This window comes from Salvelinus fontinalis, chromosome 32, assembly GCF_029448725.1.
Source record: "Salvelinus fontinalis isolate EN_2023a chromosome 32, ASM2944872v1, whole genome shotgun sequence".
NCBI lineage: Eukaryota > Metazoa > Chordata > Actinopteri > Salmoniformes > Salmonidae > Salvelinus > Salvelinus fontinalis.
In genome coordinates this window covers 10,217,828-10,237,992 of record NC_074696.1, presented here as the reverse complement: position 1 = coordinate 10,237,992, position 20,165 = coordinate 10,217,828, and the positions used below count along the sequence as shown (strand labels likewise).

The 20,165-nt window shown below is 43.8% G+C and overlaps 1 protein-coding gene across 1 annotated transcript; it reads right to left on the bottom strand.

The window, feature by feature from the left end:
• Positions 1–57: 57 nt before the first annotated feature.
• On the bottom strand, positions 58–19,248 carry LOC129830705 (phosphatidylinositol-3-phosphatase SAC1-A-like). Its single transcript, XM_055893326.1, has 20 exons — positions 19,017–19,248; positions 16,840–16,937; positions 15,960–16,034; positions 15,504–15,631; positions 12,207–12,356; positions 10,407–10,466; positions 10,101–10,134; positions 9,468–9,569; positions 9,182–9,267; positions 8,932–9,018; positions 8,747–8,815; positions 7,082–7,161; positions 6,840–6,938; positions 6,271–6,409; positions 5,138–5,207; positions 4,382–4,454; positions 3,940–4,033; positions 3,641–3,733; positions 3,371–3,428; positions 58–3,170 (listed from the first exon to the last, which is right to left on the bottom strand). Exons 1-20 carry the CDS (start codon positions 19,043–19,045, stop codon positions 3,034–3,036), a joined length of 1,761 nt encoding a protein of 586 aa, XP_055749301.1. The 5' UTR covers positions 19,046–19,248; the 3' UTR covers positions 58–3,033.
• Positions 19,249–20,165: the final 917 nt, after the last annotated feature.

The following is a 20,165-nucleotide window of genomic DNA, read 5'->3' as shown; positions in this document are numbered from 1 at the left end:
TGTTTGTGCCATCATACCGCACGCACAAAATGTAAATAAATACACACAAAACATATATATTTTAAATAGTTGTTTATTGATAAATCATCCATAAACCTCACATGGAATTACAAAGTGGGGAATAATGTGTCAATTGACAGTTTACATAATTGCATTCACAGCAAGGTCATCGCCTAGCTGTCAAACAAGAGGATAGGATAGCCTATTCAGGAAAATGACCATTATGAAATAGGACATCTGCAACAACCCTCTAAATTACATTGCGAGTTAAATATCAAACTTTGTTTAGGTTATAGCCAATCAGATTGAAAAAGTATAACCATGTGATGTCAATTTTTTTTAAATGTAGCAAGCTACCGATCCTGTCAATTCCCTGAACCACTCAGTAGCAATTTTTGAAGGATGTCATTTTCTTTACATTTTCTGAAGTTACACTGCACCAACTGGGAATATGGTCTTTCTAGCAAACCAATGTCACGATAAATAACTAGTTTAATAGTAACAGCCTGCCACTTACATTTGCAAAATGAAAAAAAAGCCTGGGTTCCAGTCTGTGCTATCATGCAAACTCCATGACAAGGATTGGCATTATAGCACAAACAGATCTGGGACCAGGCTACATCAGTCCAGTTAAAATGTATTATGGTCATAGGAAATTAATGTTCAGGGTTTTGAATAACAACCAAGGAATGGTGATGAAGAGGGAAAAAAATATTATCCACTACTAAATCATGAATACAACAACCATATTCCAAAATAAAGACATTCAAACATAAGCCCAAGATAGTACCCAATCCCCATATAAAAGAGAAATATTCACCAGGCAAATTATATGCCTTCAAAACGCTCTTGTTGACTCACACGAAAAACCAGGAAACATTTCTTCTAAAGTCTCATCCCAAAAAAAAACACAAAAAATGAAACACTGCTTGATCTTTACATTTAGTATCTGCAACTAAGTGCTCAGCATACAATCTTAATGTAAAATATACAGTATATATAATTACAAGGATATGTTCATGGAAACAGATAGCGGTAGCACAGTAGACAAGCTCAAGTTAGTCCTCCCCTCTGTGGTTACCACTGCCCAGCTTGAATAAAACAGTTCTAGCATTTCAACATGATTCTAATTTAGCTAAAGCTCTAAAACTGCTTGTAGTAAATCACCGGCAGATTCCTATAACACATTCTAAAAGGAGCAATGGAATTGCAATTATGTTCTAGAATATTTCCACCATGACAACTACTTCTGTATTATGAATGCAAGATCAAAATCCGAGCTGGAAAGCAGGCACAGAAAGGCATAGCAACATAAACAGTCTACAATACAATCTCTAATGAATACAGTACATCTGGAAACACCCTGAAAACCATTAATCATACGCAAACGTATTCATGAGAACAATGAATGATTCTCTTAAGTCCACCCCCTCATCCATTGAGGGACAAGCTTGTAAAGGCAGTATCTAAATCAGTGTTTTCCAACCCTGGTCCTCCAACAGTAGTTTCATTGTCAAGGGCTACAAACACACCTCGTTCAACTCATTGATGGGCTTGATGATTAGTTGAATCAGGTGTGCTTGTAAAGGGTTACAATAATAGTGTTTACTGTTGGGGGTCCTGGAGGACCAGGTTTGGAAAACACTGATCTAGACCAGGAGGGTTACACTCAATCCACTGAGGGTTTAGTAGAGCCAGGGGAAACCCTCAGCAAGACCATAACACTTCCAAAATAGTGTGAGACGTCGTGTCAGTGTGTTCTAGTTGACAAGGTTATTATAAACAAACAGCTGGAAAAAATGGCCACCACATGACAACTACGGTATAGCGCAGGGCTCTCCAACCCTGTTCCTGGAGAGCTACCCTTCTGCAGGTTTTCGCTCCAACCCCAGTTGTAACTAACCCGATTCAGCTGACCAACCAGCTAATTATTAGAATCAGGTGCGCTAGGTAAGGTTTGGAATGAACATACAGGACGGTAGCTCTCCAGGAACAGGGTTGGAGAACACTGGTATAGTGACCACTATAACCAACAATGAATGAACATTGAAAGATTTCACACCTCTCAGATCAAATACTAAATGTGCAACTTCTTAGATGTTCACCCAAAGTGCAAAAATAAGATGGTAAGACAAGCACAAAACCCTTACTTAAAAATAGAATCGTAAATACTTTACATGATTATGTTCATAGTAGGAAGACATCCCCCCCCACCACATCATTCTTCTCTAGGATAACTAGCTAGTTTAGTTGTATAGCTCTTCTTTAAATTAGTTTAGTAAGGCGTCTTACGTTCAATAGGACAACCAAAACATGGTTATCTTTCTGAACAATGTACCCCAGTCATTCTAGTGCCTGTGAAAATGCCAACTGTGGATTCCTATAGTTTAAAATACATAATTGCATTTTAAAAATTACAGAAAAGTTAAACTAAAGAAACCATTCATTAATGTATAACATGAATATTCTCTTGTTTTTAAGTTGGCTACATGGAAAATGTAGAATTCTACTGCAATTCACTGAAGTATGACAGGTTTTCTGAGACCTCTGTAATAACCCTGTGTGCCTTAAGTTGGTTAAACCGTCACCACGGTTTGGCCGACTACGCCAACCACCAACCCTCTCCAACACCAGACAACAAAATAAATGAAACTCAAGGTAAATATACACCATGATCTAAGGAATGTGGAATAGGATGATGGCCTGGAAAGCGAAGGAGGTGTGAGAGTCTGACAGGAGACTACAGTTCAGCCCAGCTTCAGTGGGTTTGCTGCCTGATAAACAGGAGTTCAGGGTTCGGGTAGAAACCCCAATAGAAACTATAAGGCTACCTCCCAAATGGCACCCCATTAAAGTGCACTATATAGGGAATAGGGTGCCATTTGGGTCCCCCCCCCCCCAGGACGACAGCGTGGAGATCAGTTATGTACAGAGTCCGAGCCTCGAGCAGCCGGGAGGAAGAAGAGGAAGAAGAGTTGAATGAAGAGGTATAGGAGTATGCTGGGCCGAGCTGCTTTCCACATACACACAGGTTCAGTCCATCTTCTCTTTCTGCACCAGTTTGGGGGCGTCCACAAAGTCACGGCCATTGAAGACTATGACGGCAGCGGTGACGGCAGCAGCAGTGCCCCAGAACAACAAATAGGCCAGGGTCTCAGTCCATGTGTCACCTGGAAAAGAGGGTGACATGAGAACAAACAATAAAGTACACAAAGATATACAGAGAGAAACAGCGATTTTGTGTGACCAGAGATCAACACATTTTATCGACATAACCAGAACAAGCTAGCATACCCTTGTGTCCTGAGGTTAGTAGGGCTAGAGTTAAAAGGCTAAAATTGACTTGTCAGATTAACAGTGGTTTTCTTACCAGCCATGAGGAGACAGATGATACACATGGAGAATGCGACCACCATGATGATGGGCAGCTGCAAGACAAAGAAACATTACTCATAGTTTGGGGGGGGGGGGGGCAGAACTCCATATTAAAATGGGAGGAGAGGACCAGAGATTTAGTCGTGTAAAGTGAATGACAAAACATGACTGATCAGTCTGGACATCCCAAAAAGGCATCTCCCCACTCCTGACTCCTATGATATACCGGTCTCCATCTCTCAGCAGTAATGGGGATGCAACTGACCGTGAGGAACTTCCAGTCCTTCTGGATGCGGAGTGGAGTGGGGCTGTCCGTTTCATCAACAGCATAGTTTCCAAGGAACAAATCAATGGAATCCTGGAGACAAGAAACACACATACCTTTGAGCAACAAAGGGCTGACAACTAACAAAGCAAAATAAATGAGGAAAGCAATATTGGTCTATAGAATAACTTCTCAACTATACAGTAGATATCTGATATAATAATTGATTACTGACTACCTTATGTAGTTCACTAAATGAATTCATGTCATTTTTTCTAGACCTTTAAAACCAGACGTACTTGTCTGAAGCCGTCAGAGAAGTTATTCTTGTAGTAACGGATGGCAGAGTTCACTCCGTCCATCACCAGACCCATCTGGGTCCTCTTCCCGGTCCTGATGAAGGAATGTAACAGACACCGTCAACACATATCAAACTCTCCACAACAAGGACGAGTGACACATGTCACAAATAACCAGAAAGAGAGTCTGCCATTATGTCTACATAGCAATACTAATTGAATGGCATCAATCTGGTGTAGGACAAATAACCATCAACACAGCTCATGGCCAAAAGGCACACGATCTACTTGTACACACCAACCAGCTAGTACCTAGAAAGTCCACATATAGAATAAGCACAAGAGACCTCAAATTGAAGCCGCACAACCAACGGTTGACGTTCAACATCACAAGCATAGTGTCTTTAGACATGTAGGTCAGCAGCACACGGACGTTCAATACCTGGTGAAGTCAGTCTTCAGGGCTCCCGTACCGGCATACTGCTTGGCGCATGCGTTGGCATTGTCAGCCCAAGCTAGCGCAGAGAAACAAAAATATAAATAACATGGACAGACATTATTAGCGAGCAGAGTCTATTACGGCTATTTACTTTTATCGCTCTTCCTCAGAAGAACACTTTTTGTAGATAGAAAAAAATTAGGTGTAATTTTGTCCCTAAATTAGGGATATTATTAGTTGGTTGCAGGACAAAGGGACAAAATGTGGGACTGTCCCACACAATTCAGGACATGTGGTCACCCGAGAACAGTGTGAGAGGGACCACACAGATCAACTTCATATTTTATTTATTTAACTCGAAAAGTCAGTTAAGAACAAATTCTTATTTACAATGACGGCCTAGGAACAGTGGGTTAACTGCCTTGTTCAGGGGCAGAACGACAGATTTTAACCTTGTCAGCTCAGGGATTCGATCTTGCAACCTTTTGGTTACTTGTCCAACGCTCTAACCACTAGATTACCTGCCGCCTCATATGACACTAAAAAGCTGCATTCACAAACACACACGACACTTAGCCCAGGGCTGACAGCCTCCTTAGCCCAGGGCTGACAGCCTCCTTAGCCCAGGGCTGACAGCCTCCTTAGCCCAGGGCTAATTTTAACTAAGGGTTAGGAGAAGTCCTGGGCTAAGAGGATGCAGTGTGAAAAGGCCTAAAGCAGCTGCCATTCATAGGTTGTAGAGGGGCGGGCCCAACTTACCGTTCTTATAGATCTTCTCAAAATCGGCCTGTTCCTCAATCCGCTGGGCCACATGTAGGACACCCATCCTCTGTGGACAACCACCAAACAAGCATACATAAGTCCATTTAGAAAGTGATAGGTTAGGGAACTGGGGACAGGCCTCAGTCATTAAGCTTGTTCTCTAAAATAAACTGGCAATAATACTGTGGGAAACAGCAGTAGCCACTGGTTGTGTTTGTTCAACCCTCTGCTTCTCATCTAACGATGGATAACACCCCAGTGTGTGAAACAAGGGGGTTTCAAGTAATAACGACTGCAACCCTCCTAGCTCCCACCTGTAGCTGGGACTGTATGGAATGGCGGGCCAGCTCGGGAGGACTTCCTACCTGTAGCTGAGACTGTATGGAATGGCGGGCGAGCTCAGGAGGACTTCCTACCTGTAGCTGGGACTGTATGGAATGGCGGGCGAGCTCAGGAGGACTTCCTACCTGTAGCTGGAACTGTATGGAATGGCGGGTCCGCTCTGGAGGACTTCCTACCTGTAGCTGGGACTGTATGGAACGGCGGGCCAGCTCGGGAGGACTTTCTACCTGTAGCTGGGACTGTATGGAACGGCGGGCCAGCTCTGGAGGACTTCCTACCTGTAGCTGGAACTGTATGGAACGGCGGGCCAGCTCTGGAGGACTTCCTACCTGTAGCTGGAACTGTATGGAACGGCGGGCCAGCTCTGGAGGACTTCCTACCTGTAGCTGGGACTGTATGGAACGGCGGGCCAGCTCGGGAGGACTTCCTACCTGTAGCTGGGACTGTACAGAATGGCGGGTCCGCTCTGGAGGACTTCCTACCTGTAGCTGGGACTGTATGGAACGGCGGGCCAGCTCTGGAGGACTTCCTACCTGTAGCTGGGACTGTATGGAACGGCGGGCCAGCTCGGGAGGACTTCCTACCTGTAGCTGGGACTGTACAGAATGGCGGGTCCGCTCTGGAGGACTTCCTACCTGTAGCTGGGACTGTATGGAGCGGCGGGCCAGCTCTGGAGGACTTCCTACCTGTAGCTGGGACTGTATGGAACGGCGGGCCAGCTCGGGAGGACTTCCTACCTGTAGCTGGGACTGTACAGAATGGCGGGTCCGCTCTGGAGGACTTCCTACCTGTAGCTGGGACTGTATGGAACGGCGGGCCAGCATGCTCTGAATAACGTTGGTGCGGTCCAGACAGTCCATGCAGTTACTGCGGAACGTCCCCTTCTGCTGGGACAACACCTTCCCCTCCGTGTCTACCATGAAATAGCTGCAGAGAGACAACAGAGGAGTCAGGAGAACACATATCCACAGAGCCAGTAACAGCACTAATGTTGGAACACCACCTACCGCTCCCTCTGCAGGGAGACAGAGGAGTCATCATCATGAGACAAGGCTAGATGAGTCCCAAATGGCACCCTATTCCCTATATAGTGCACCATCTACTTGAACCCCAACGGAAGGGAATAGGCTGCCACTTGGGATGCAGCCTGGGAAAACTCATATGCCCAGAGGAATTTCACTGACTAATGTAATCACTGGCATTGTACCCTGAAGACAGACCAGAGATAAAGGGTAGAGGAGAAGACAATTAGCCTCTCTGTGTTCATATGCCTATCGTCTTGCTAAAGCACATTAACCCGAGTCTTGTATGGTTGTGGGTGTAGACTAGCAGCTATAGTCAATATGGAGAGTAATACCTGTATTCATCTTGTGTCTCAGCCACATTGTCCAACAGAATATTCAGCCGATCCCATCTCATCCCACTGCACTCCTTGTGGAAGTCAAATGCTACATACCTGCAGTCATAGGAAACAACGAGTGGATGTGTTAGATCCAATCAATGAATCCACCCATCTAAAAAAATAATAATAATACAAATCATAGAAATGACAAGACGATGGGTGAGAGGGTGTTCAGGAGGGCGGTGTTTGGTTCTTACTTGATCATGCCGCTCTCCATGCCAGTCACCATCTTGGCAAAGGCTTGCTCCAGTGGCTTCTCTGAACCCTTCTGGTTGATCTGGAGGAAGAAGGGGGAAAAAAACACCATCTTATACTGAAAAAAAAAAAAAAAAAAAAAAAATTGTAAAGTGTTTGTCCCATGTTTCATGAGCTGAAATAAAAGATCCCAGAAATGTTCCATTTGCACAAAAAGCTTATTTCTCTCAAAATGTTTACAAATTGGGTTACATCCCTGTTAGTGAGCATTTCTCCTTTGCCAAGATAATCCATCCACCTGACAGATGTGGCATATCAAGAAGCTGATTAAACAGCATGATCATTACACAGGTGTACCTTGTGCTGGGGGACAATACAAGGCTACTAAAACGTGCCGTTGTGTCACAACACAACAGATGTCTCAAGTTGAGTGCGCAATCGGCATGCTGACTGCAGGGATGTCCACCAGAGCTGTTTCCAAATAATTGAATGTTCATTTCTCTACCATAAGCCAACTCAATGTTGTTGTAGACAATTTGGCATTATGTCCAATCAGCCTCACAACCGCCTGCCAGCTCAGGACCTCCACATCCAGATTCTTCACCTGAGGGATTGTCAGACGAGCCACCCGGACAACTGATGAAACTGTGGATTTGCACAACTGAAGAATTTCTGCCCAAACTGTCAGAAACCATCTCAGGGAAGCTGATCTGCTCGTCAACCTCACCGGGGTCTTGATCTGACTGGAGTTCGGTGTTGTAACTGACTTCGGCAGGCAAATGCTCATCTTTGATTTCCACTGGCACGCTGGAGAAGTGTGCTCTTCAAGGATGAATCCTGGTTTTAAATGTACCGGGCAGATGGCAGACTGCATGTATGGCGTTGTGTGGGCGAGCGGTTTGCTGATGTCAATGTTGTAAACAGAGTGCCCCATGGTGGCAGTGGGGTTGTGATATGGGCAGTTATAAGCTACAGACAACTAACACAATTGCATTTTATCGATGGCTATTTGAATGCACAGAGATACCGTGACGAGATCCTGAGGCCTATTGTCATGATATTCATCTGCCGTCATCAACTCATGTTTCCGCATGATTGTGCATGGCCCCATGTCGCAAGGATCTGTACACAATTCCTTTAAGCTGAAAATGTCCCAGTTCTTCCATGGCCTGCGTACCCACCAGACATCTCACCCATTGAGCATGTTTGGGATGCTATGGATCGACAGCGTGTTCCAGTTCCCGCCAATATCCAGCAACTTCGCGCCGCCATTGAAGAGTGGGACCACATTCCACAGGCCATAATCAACAGCCTGATCAACTCTATGCGAAGGAAGGAGATGTCGCGCTGCATGAGGCAAATGGTGCTTACACCAGATACTGACTGGTTTCTGAACCACGTCCCTACTTTTAGTTTAAAATATATAAGGTATCTGTGCATATCTGTGAAATCCATAGCTTAAGGACTAATGAATTTATTTCAATTGACCGATTACCTTATATGAACTTTAATTCAGTAAAATCTTTGAAATTGTTGCATGTTGGGTTTATATTTTTGTTCAGTATATATATTATATATATAAATCTTTCTAATGCTTCCCTCTCACAATGCTGTGGCAGGGATATGTTTTAGCCATCGTGAGGCTTCAAAAAAAATGTGGTTCCTACCAGGTTCAGAATGGTCTGCTTTCCATAGATGAGGACCTGGGAGTCAAAATGCCTCTGGAAGCCGTCCATCTAGGAAGACAGTTGGGGGAGAATTAGTTATTTCAGGATTTGGTCGACAAGAGATCAACAGAGTGGGTTGTGCAATAGATAGAGGGGAAACTACCAGAAGATATTAAAACCCTTACGTGATTGGTGTTCTTGCTGATCAGTGGTTTGGGCTTGTATTTCAGGTTGGGCCTCTGAGACCAGAAGAAGGGCATGGAGCCTCGTGTCTGTGGACAGAAAACATATTTAATAAAAATGTAGAAATATATATTATTTTAAATTTTTTGAAAAGCTCTTATCACTATGTATTGGTTCAGAGTAGGGTTGTGGCGGTCTTTCAATTTTGCCAGCGCTGCTACTGCCCACGCTGCGAGCACCACAACTACTCACCTGTACGAATGAAGCCCTCCCTCCATTGTACAGGACTATTTGCTCAGTCTCCACAAAGTTAGCAGCGTGGCCCTCAGAATCGATACCTGAGAAAAAAAACAAATAATGAATGATTATTACCTATTCAACATGCCAGTAGCGCTGCTCAATACCATGGCTCCATCCCAATTGGCACCCTATTCCCTACATAGTGCACTACTTTTGAACAGAGCCCTATGGACCCTGGTCAAAAGTAGTGCGCTACATAGGGAACAGGGTGCCAATCGGGACGTGCCCTGTGTCTTACCTCTGACGTAGTACCTGACCCCAGCCCTGAAGCAACTCCTCCTGGATATGAGGATCCATTCAAAGATCTTCCCGTTGACACGGCACGGCTTCATCACAATGACTGGATCAGGGTCAAGGACCTCGCAGAATACACTGCTACATCAGGCCAAATTGGCACCCTATTCCCTATATAGTGCACCACTACTAACCAGGCCAAAAGTGCCCTATATAGGGAATAGGGTGCCATTTGGGACTTACACTAAGTGGAGGACGCCATTGTACTTGGTACGCTAAGTGGAGGACGCCATTGTACTTGGTAACGCTAAGTGGAGGACGCCATTGTACTTGGTAACGCTAAGTGGAGGACGCCATTGTACTTGGTAACGCTAAGTGGAGGACGCCATTGTACTTGGTAACGCTAAGTGGAGGACGCCATTGTACTTGGTAACGCTAAGTGGAGGACGCTATTATTTGTGACCTTGCAATGGCTTTCTAAAGTGCCCCTGGGGGAATGATTTAAGTTCCACTGAGTTGAAATTGGTTCTTGCGAACACTCAGAGACCCATTCAAACTCTTGTGTTCTGATGTGGTTCCACTGATTATTACCCCAAGAAAGATCCGTGGGAGCGAAACAAGACCGTGAAAAGGATACATCCATGGACAACAGGGATCGCAAACTTGTGGAGCTGAAAAGGGAAACAAAGATTATATATTTTTTTTTTATACTTTGTCACTGGATTCATTAGAACGAAGAATAAAGACTGGTCATCTATAGTGTGTTATTGTTAAAACAGATCATTTCAGAGGGGTAAGGTTGATGTGATCTTGTCCATATTCTAATACTATTATCTCTGGTACATCAGAATAAGAAAACAACGAATGAAGACTGTGGACATGTGTAATGTATTATAATGCAAAACAGGTGGAGGTGTTGTGATGTCCTCTTCATATCACTCACCTCCGGCTGGGTAAGGAACTCTCTCAGTAGGCTTCCATTCCACACGAACCTCTGATCTGCCTAGAAAACAGGAGACCCAACCAGTCAGTCATAGAGTCAGTCAATTCCTTAAATCTGTCCAACCTGTAGTAAATTATTTCCACTCAATCAGTTTGAGCAGACAATGGCCAGGTTTCCATTGACCGAGCGTTCCATTTATTAAAGAAAATAAATAAAAATCACCGAGACATGTGTAACGGAAAAGGTAGATATAGGAACATTTTTCTAAAGATCGCACAACATTTGTTTGACGGGTGGATTTTTAATTTTGTCTAACTTTCCTTATGACGACAAATGATGGAAACTGTTCCCCCACCCCCCAAAAAAATATGATTGACGAATAATTTAAGGTACACAGGGCACGTGATGTCTCCGTAACTACAAAACTCCACATCTAATTTTAAATGCCTACTGCTTGCTAAAATCTATTTTTTCAACTATATAAACTTTATTATTATTATTATTATTTTTTATTGTGTTTCTTTGCAGGACAAGGATTGTCCTGACTTTCAATTATGCCCGAATTGCTTCGCTTTTCTGATTGGCTGACAAGTTTCACCATCCAATTATTACAGATCTACAGGCGTACAAGTACCCCATGGCGATACGTTGGCACAGACCGTGGCGATACGTTGGCACAAGAGAATTGTTAGAATATGGCAAATATGAGTTAATTATTGCCTTCTATACATGCTGGCTTTCGCAGGCTAAACCCCGAGACATGAAACATGTGGGAGGGCATACATGCTTTCTCCAATGTATTAGTGCACAATTCTCCTAGAAGCTTCCACCACTACTTTGATTAGACGAGGGCAAGGTAAAGCTACCACCCTATTGCTTATAACTAAAAGATTCTTTCAAATCTAGATGAAGTGCTTATTTCAGGAGCATAAGAGTAGTTTTTTGGGCACGGCCAGAGTTCTCCTACTGCGTACCAAGCTAGTCAACCACGAAGGCTGAGGTCAGAGAGTATTATCAAAAGATACTTCGTCTAAAATAGATATTCCACAGGAAGTGGTCTGTCTCATCTATCTGTGGTATTATCCCATTAGACGATGTCCATGGCTCATCCATATTGGAGGAGTGTGACTGCCAGATTAACTGTGGTGTTTGGGCTCCTGCCATGCATGTAAACCACACTAGTCACCTTGTCAATCTGAGTGGACACACAGATTGCCCTTTTCAACCCCCCCCCTCAGTCTCAGCTGAGGCAATACTCTCGTGTGCAGAATGTGTACATTGTGTACAGGATTTTCACTTTCTTCTCCAATGAAATCTTGTTCAACTGGTTTGATGGTGAGAAGAACATGTTCCCCTAGTTTAGACATGGAACAGGAGTCACTATCTGTACCACTCCACTCCCATACCGTTCCCCGTCTGCCCCCATACTGTCACCCTATGGACCATGTTTAAAAGTAAGGCACTTTATATATATATATAGTGAAGAGTGCAGCCTCTAGCTGTGTTCTGTTAGCATGTCCTGTGATTTATAAAACATTTTTTGCATATAAAAGAGATGCGACAATTTCCTGCTAGGATGCATTTCCATTTAACCATCTTGTGTCAAGTAGAAACAGCTGGACGCAATGTCACACACAAAAAAAACTAGTGTCTGCCCTCTGATAGAGGTAGATAGTTTGCCATACTGCTCATATCCAACCTTTCCAGGTCTACAAAAGAGCCTAGAGGGCCTAGAGGTCTAGGGTTGTTTCTGGACAGGTTCTTTGTTCCAGAGAAACAATAATCCTCCCTCTCTCCTACCCTCTCCAGCAGGCTCATCTCCTGGAAATCGTGGCTGACGTTGGCCAGTCTCTGGAGGCTGTGGGTCAGGTCATAGTCAGTGCAGAAGTAGAATCCATCTGTTGTCAGCACGTTGTTAATCATGGACAGGAATGTCTTGTTGTCTTGCGTCTGGAGAGAGGGAGAGAGGGGAGAAAATAGATTAGCTGGCTGGGCACAACCCCTGACAGTACAGTTTGTAGGAGTTGTATGTGTGAAATGCGAGAAGAGCTGGCTGTTAAACCAGGGATGTTTTCATATGAAATTAAACAGCATGCTTTAGAAACATGGAAAGAGATCTTACCAGGTGACCAATAAACAAATTAAATACATCTGAATCAGATTGACAGTATCACGGCCTCAATTGATTCATGGTTTCAAAAAATATATAATAATAATTAAAAATAATAATAATAATTAAAAAAAAGGGGCCTTGTTATTTCATGGCTGACATCATTTACATATTACAATAGCCCTCTGTCGATAGATTTCCATCTAAACCTTGTCCACTTCACCTCCCTCACGTGGAGGTTAGGATGCATAACCTCTAATGATCTCTGCATCCTAAATGGCAGCACCCTATTCCCTATATGGTGCAGGTGTCTTCAGCGACCGAGCAACCCCAGGCATTAAGGCCCCCCCCTCCTCCTCATGTCTAATAGGATCTGTATTCTGAATGCTAAGCCAGTTAGCCCAGGGAGAGAGGGGGAGAGCGAGAGAGAAGACGGACATGAATGACTCTACGGCTACGCCCATAAGGATTTCTCCCGAAGTGTCTTTTCGCGATCCCTCACATCCTATCTGCTTATGTCCTTCTCAACAGTATTGGAGAAGGTCCAAGGTTCCTCCTCAGGTCTTCTCCAATGCGTTCCGAAGAGGAGGCAAGGAGAGAGGATGCAAGGAGAGAGGATGCAAGGAGATACAAATGAGATTCGTCCTATACCTCCTCACCCACTACAAGGCTGCAGCTGCTTCCCTGCATTATGTCAGCACTTAATATCCTGTTTTTGCCAGTGAGTGCACTCTGTCTTCTCTCCCCACGCCCCGGGTGCTCTGGTCAAAAGTAGTGCACTGCATAGGGAATAGGGTGGCATTTGGAATCATACATGTTTCTTAACACCTCTAATCTCCAGCCCCAGTTTCCACTACGGCACTCACGGAAATAAGAAAAGTATTAAATGCTTGAAGCCTTTAGGTCTAAACTTAACTTTCACTGACCATTCTAATAAGATAAGTCTTTCTTTACACATCAAGTAAACCGTGTGACAACCATGTACAGTAGTATGTGGACACACCCGTTGCTGACAGGTGTATAAAAATAGAACAAAACAAGCATTGGCAGTAGGCTGGGCCCGTATTGAAGAGCTCAGTGAATTTCAATGTGGCACCATCATAGGATGTCACCTTTCCAACAAGTCAGTTCGTCAAATTCCTGCCCTGCTAGAGCTGCACCGGTGAAAAGTAAGTGCTGTTATTGTAAAGTGGAAATGTCTAGGAGCAACAACGTCTCAGCCACGAAGTGGTAGGCCACACAAGCTCCCAGAACGGCCCCGCCGAGTGCTGAAGCGCGTAAAAATTGTCGATCCTCCGTTGCAACACTCATTACCGAGTTCCAAACTGCCTCTGGACTCAACGTCAGCACAAGAACTGTTCTTCTGGAGCTTCACGAAATGGGTTTCCATGGCCGAGCAGCCGGATACAAGTCTAAGATCACCATGCGCAATGCATAGTGCCAACGGTAAAGTTTGGTGGATGAGGAATAATGATCTGGGGCTGTTTTTCATGGTTGGGCCAGGCCCCTTCGATCCATTGAAGGGAAATCTACAGCATACAATGACATTCTAGATGATTCTGTGCTTCCAACTTTGTGTCAACAGTTTGGGGAAGGCCCATTCCTGTTTCAGCATGACAATGCCCCAGTGCCCAAAGTGAGGTCATTACAGAAATGGCTACAGAGCGGTATGGAAGAACTTGTCTGGCATGCACAGAGCCCTGACCTCAACTCCATCGAACACCTTTGGGATGAATTGGAAAGCCGACTGCTAGCCAGGCCTAATCGCCCAACATCAGTGCCCGACCTCACTAATGCTCGTGGCTGAATGGACGCAAGTCCCCACAACAATGTTCCAACATCTAGTGGAAAGCCTTCCCAGAAGAGTGGAGGTTGTTATAGCAGCAAAGGGGGGGGACCAACTCCATATTAAATGTCCATGATTCTGGAATGAGATGTTCGACAAGCAGGTGTCTACATACATGTAGTGCATGTCAAATCTGTCTAGTTTACATGTAACAACAAAATAAAAGTTTATTTCAGGTCCTCTGAAGAGTGGTCATGTATGGGCCAAAAAAATATATATATATATTTTTTAACAGTGACAACTTCCATTTTCCATAATAAAGGAAAGTCAGTGTAAATTTAGTCAGCCGTGCCAGCGTTGTTCTGACTGTGCTGTGGTGCGTCTCTAAACTCCTCGGTGGCAGTTACAATGACTTAAGTCCCAAATGGCACCCTATTCCCGTTGTAGTGCACTAGAGTCCCATCAAAAGTAGCATAGGGAAAAGGACACCATTTGGGACGTAACCTTACAGTCTCAAGCCAAGGCTGCTCTTTCAATTAGCACTACAGGAATAGCCAGCCTTGATAAATAATGTACACGGCCTGCGTCACTGAAATTACATACTAACTTTGTCATTGTGTGATTCCAACAGTAGGGAATAAAGGCAAAGGAGCTTGTTGTTGAAACAGGAGGTCCAATCTCGTTCAAAAACTACCGTCTGTTAGCCGTCCTAATGCTACTGTAGCTAGGTGCCCTCTAGTTCAAAAGCTACCGTCTGTTAGCCGTCCTAACGCTACTGTAGCTAGGTCCCCTCTAGTTCAAAGACACTGTATATAGGCTATTTCCTCAGAGCTGTTTCCATGGGAGTGTGCTTTCCCTACTGCTTCGCAAACACTAAATTCTAACCAAATTCTCCCTGTGTACTGATGGAGTGATGACATGCAACAACTATCAATGAATACACATAGAGTGTGTAGAAAGAGGCTGAAACAGAATCAGCTGACAGTGCTGCATATTGGAATGGGAAGTGGTAACAACCCTGGCTAGTCACACATACGCTATTTACCACCAGAGACTGGGGTTTAATAAACACAACCACCACTGTTCTCACGTGCCCGTCTCTCCCTCTGTTTATAATTATAATCTAAAAATGAAACCAATTTGAATGACATGGTAAAAAAAAAAAAAATCCCCCAAAAAAGTGCCAGAGCGTGTTTGTCACCTGGTTCTCAGTGAGGTGAAGCACAGTCTTTTTGTAGGAAATGACGTCAAAATCCACTGCCTTCCACACAGCGTGACCCAAGAGGCTGCCCACATTCCTCTTCTTGGTGATGACAATCAGGTACATCCCTGTGAGAGGGGAAATTCATGGGTTAACACGGCAGACTGGTCAGCCCCATATCTAAACAGTGACGCGTTACAGAGGTACATCTTGTGGGACAAGACGGAAGTTACGTCAAAATGATCTCTCCGTTCTTCCAAAGTGTGCACTTGTTCACTTCCAACTCATTTGAAAGTAAATTACTGCTCTAAGGAATATGGTGGAAACTCCTGCTATCGGCTAGGCCACGCCTCCAGCTTCAGAATGAAGGAGATATTGTTGGGGCGCACCAAGTGGTAGGCCTACATCTTGTGTGACAACATATACAGGACCAGCCCAGTCAGGCTGTGGAACTACCTGCCACCAGGCGGACGGTCCCCATGATGCCACAAATGGGCCTGGTGTTGGCTGACGGCGGAACATCCTTCTTCCCTAAAGAAACAAGACTAAAATCAGTGTTCAACCTTAATAGTTTCGTTTTCGAGATGGTAAAACATTTTCAGTATAAACATCAAACAACTCAAACCAGATATAGTGTAACGTACGTAGAAAAGATAATGGAGCAATACATCTTGAAATATAATCGTTGAGATCTAACAATCACCAAAATAAAAACCAGACAGGGAGAATCAACATTTCTGAAAAGGTAATGGAATTGATTTCGTAATAAATGTTTGAGTCACTCAGATATCATAAGAACACAGTGTAAGCCACGGCAACATGCGTAGAACTGCAGGAAACTAGCTATAAAAAACAGCTAAAAGTCTCTGTGGCCCAGAGGGTCTATAAAACGTCGGTCAGAAACAGCGCCATTGGCCACGGCCACTATTCATAACATCCTCACTTCAAGATCTCCATTAGATACCGAGAAAAACCCTGTCTGCAACGAGGCAAGGCACTCGCACAGAGTATGAGAAGGAGCCATTAAAGGGTCATGGCATGGTTAGAACCATGAGCAGGGGTCCACTATTTACATAGCAACTCAGAGCATCTTCATGTCCATATCAACTGACAGGAATTCTAATGGTTTTGACCCTGAACTCTGTTGACTCACGCCAATCAATGGCAGCGTATTTCTGTTTTGTGTTGACTATCTTCCCATTGAAGCCCCCAGTGTCGTATTCACTAGAATCCAAAACGGAAGCCAAAACAGGGAGGAACCTACCTGAATTCAACCAATAAGAAATGCTTGTTTTTTGTTGCAAAGCGTTTTTCTATGGTGTGCACTAAGTCTTACCAGTCAGGGTCATCTCATTGGACACCCTGTCGATGGCCAGGACTGCATCCACCCCGTCATCACAGGCCTCAATGTAGAACTTCTCTGGGCTAGTGTGCCTGTGGGAAAGGAAATAATGAGGTTTAAGTATGTAGCGTACTAGGGTGAAGTACCTAGGGAATACTTCACAGGGTGAAGTACCTAGGGAATACTTCACAGGGTGAAGTACCTAGGGAATACTTCACAGGGTGAAGTACCTAGGGAATACTTCACAGGGTGAAGTACCTAGGGAATACTTCACAGGGTGAAGTACCTAGGGATTACTTCACAGGGTGAAGTACCTAGGGATTACTTCACAGGGTGAAGTACCTAGGGATTACTTCACCCCGGAGCATGTTACAGAGAACGTCCAGTGACATGAAGAGCAATAAAGATTGCAATGTACAGAAAGGTTATCTGCCACCTGAGATGCAGCATATTAAAGAGATGTAATAAACCTCAGGATTATTGTCACAGGGCAGACAAACGTAGATAATGCCAACTGATTAACACTACAGTCTGAAGAACTGTCCAGCACCAAACTCTAACCCGGAAGAACAATAGCTACCCAGCGACTGTTTATGTTTAGCTTGCCAGTGGTGACGTCAGACAAAGGAAATACCAGAATAAGCAACTTGGTGGTTTCTGTCTCCATAGTTACATGTTGCACTGCTTGTCCCATTTCTTGCTGAGCTTAGAGAGCATGGCATGTAATGATGCAAGCTTAATATCACAACAGATCTGCACCGTCAGATGTTTAAACAGGTTCGCTCAAGAGGACTGAGCATTGCAACTGTCTGTCTGCATTAAGGCAACTCTCTTCTACAGTGAGTATTGTACTGCATGAATCTCTTGATTAGGCCTAAAATGGTGCATTCAGCAAGAGACTGAAAGAAAGATTGCAACATTTGTTTTAGCCTAGGCCTTGTATGACACAAAGCCTAGCCTACAAAAGCTCATCCACGCCTGTGCAAACAAAGAACATTGAGGCCTAAAAGGAACAGTAAAGAACAATGTACTGTGTAACAAAGGTGTTTCTCTGTCTCTGGCTATGATTGATTTCCTATAATAGCATAAACGGGCTGAACAACTTAAACTGCAAGCAGGCTTTCTCGGAGCTTGAAAATCCAGCACCAGAAAAACATGGCCTCATTTCTGGGTGACAATAAAGTCTGTAGAATGGAGTGCCATCATGCACTACCCTGAGCTATAAGTGAGGACGGAGGAGAAGTGGCTGCCAGACAAAAGCCTTATTGTTAGGGGCATTTCAACACATTCTCATGCCACAGGAAGCCTGAGACAACCAGATATACTGCTGGCATTACAACCACTCCATATTGGCTGCTTGCATGACTTGACATGAAGTTGTAACTGAATTTAACAACCAAAAGTAGGTTAGAACCTGTTTCATGGCCATTGTATTGGCAGATAGCTCGTTGAGAATAGGTATCGGTGCCAACTCGGATACAGCATCAATACTTCATGAGCACCATTGTTGTGTTAATACATCTGCTATTGACTTGGCCCATTTACTTGTCGTTTTGAGCCACTCAGTCAGCTATTCAGATCCCCACCCCAATGTTGCCCAATATGTCCTGCAAAGTGTCACACCCACTACAAAGACAGCACACTTTTTTTTTTTTTTTGCAAAACTTGGACTGATACACCATTGGTCTGATTGCCCACCCTGTAGGCTACTCCATGTATTGTATATAGAAAGGCCAGGTCTCTCTGGTCAGTGTTATCCCCTGCTGCTTATCCATATGACTTGTCTACTAGCAAACAATAAGACAATTATGTTCTTTTTTTATTTATTTGCAATTACACAAGCTAAATAGCTGACTACTAAACTGAAATGACAGGCAACTGCTTTTACAACATTAATGGCACTTCGTCGTTGGCATTAATCTAGACAAATAGATAGTTCGCTTGTTAACTAGGTAGTTAAGCGAGTTCTAGACTGGATTGCCATTGATTGTTAGCTTAGCTAGCATTCAGCAGGCAATCAAGCTAACTAGCTGATGTCACCAAGAATTTTGAAATTCGAGATTTTGACACATGTCCACTGTACGTCTCTTTGGGTGAAAACGTGAACCTGATATTGAGTATACTTGATCGGTGTCGTTTAATTACATTTAAAAGTGAAGCACAATACTTACAAATTGAACCTCTCGTAGGCAGTCGGCATCTTCACTTCTTGAATCAATCTGACCTTAATAATCTTCTTCGGTGGTGGTGTTTTACCGCGGACAACACCGGAAATGGTCTATTGCCGCCCACTACTGGTTGCGGGAAATGAATAAAAAACGAAAAAACTCAGTGCACTGAGGTATTAGAGGGTGGGAAAAAAATATTTAAAAAATAAAATAAAAATAAAAATACGTATTAGAGAGGAAAAGGAAGAGAGAAGCACAACTCCGAGGAAAATCAGTCTACCTCCAGCGGGTGGCGGTTTTTCGTTGTTAAGCCCTCCAAGCATGGAGTTGTTGTATGTCGGTCAATGTGTGTCGAATTTGGTAAACCAAAAAAATAATGGCTTATTTGCTACTTGAGGTTTATTTGATCGAATATAAATTTCGTAATGCGTAAGTTGTTACGAATGTACTGATGTAAGTAGGACACGTGACATCCCAGCAAATTTGAGAAAAAACACTTAATGTCAGAGTTGTCTCGAGATGGCTATGCATATTCATGACATGAGGCTAGTTGAATACAGGCGGTTGACGTCAATAACCCTCATCGAATATTCAGAAAAGGATTACAATAATGCAGTGGCGACACGTCATTCGGGGCAGGGCATGTTTTGAGACCCACATTTTTTGCAAAAAATAAAATAACAAAAGATCTATATATTTTGGCGGGGAGGCTTTCCTGTTTTGCATGTTATTTTGGCATTAATACGTGTCGCATATCAGTTTGCAAACAATGTAAAATATATATATATATATCATTAAGTTAATAAAGCCACATACAAACATGGTCTCTTTTTTGTTTTCTTGAGTAAGGCAGCTCCAAAATGCAGGTGTTTCAGCCTAGTGTAACGGATGTGAAATGGCTAGCTAGTTAGCGGGTACGCGCTAGTAGCATTTCAATCAGTTACGTCACTTGCTCTGAGACTTAAGTAGTGTTGCCCCTTGCTTTGCAAGGGCCGTGGCTTTTGTGGAGCGATGGGTAACGCTGCTTCGTGGGTGACTGTTGTCGATGTGTGCAGAGGGTCCCTGGTTCGCGCCCGGGTCGGGGCGAGGGGACGGTTTAAAGTTATACTGTTACACTAGCTCAATGAAACCTGTGCCGGTGGAAAAATATTT

What these genes read in the sequence shown, in the direction of transcription:
- LOC129830705 (XM_055893326.1), bottom strand. Translation starts at nt 19,045, where the DNA reads ATGCCGACTGCCTACGAGAGGTTCAATTT. An exon ending in TTCACCTCACTGAGAACCAG is followed by an intron (nt 12,357 to 15,503) that starts GTGACAAACACG and finishes CCCTCTCTCCAG; the next exon opens with ACGCAAGACAACAAGACATT. An exon ending in GGTCAGGTACTACGTCAGAG is followed by an intron (nt 9,268 to 9,467) that starts GTAAGACACAGG and finishes TTTTTTTCTCAG; the next exon opens with GTATCGATTCTGAGGGCCAC.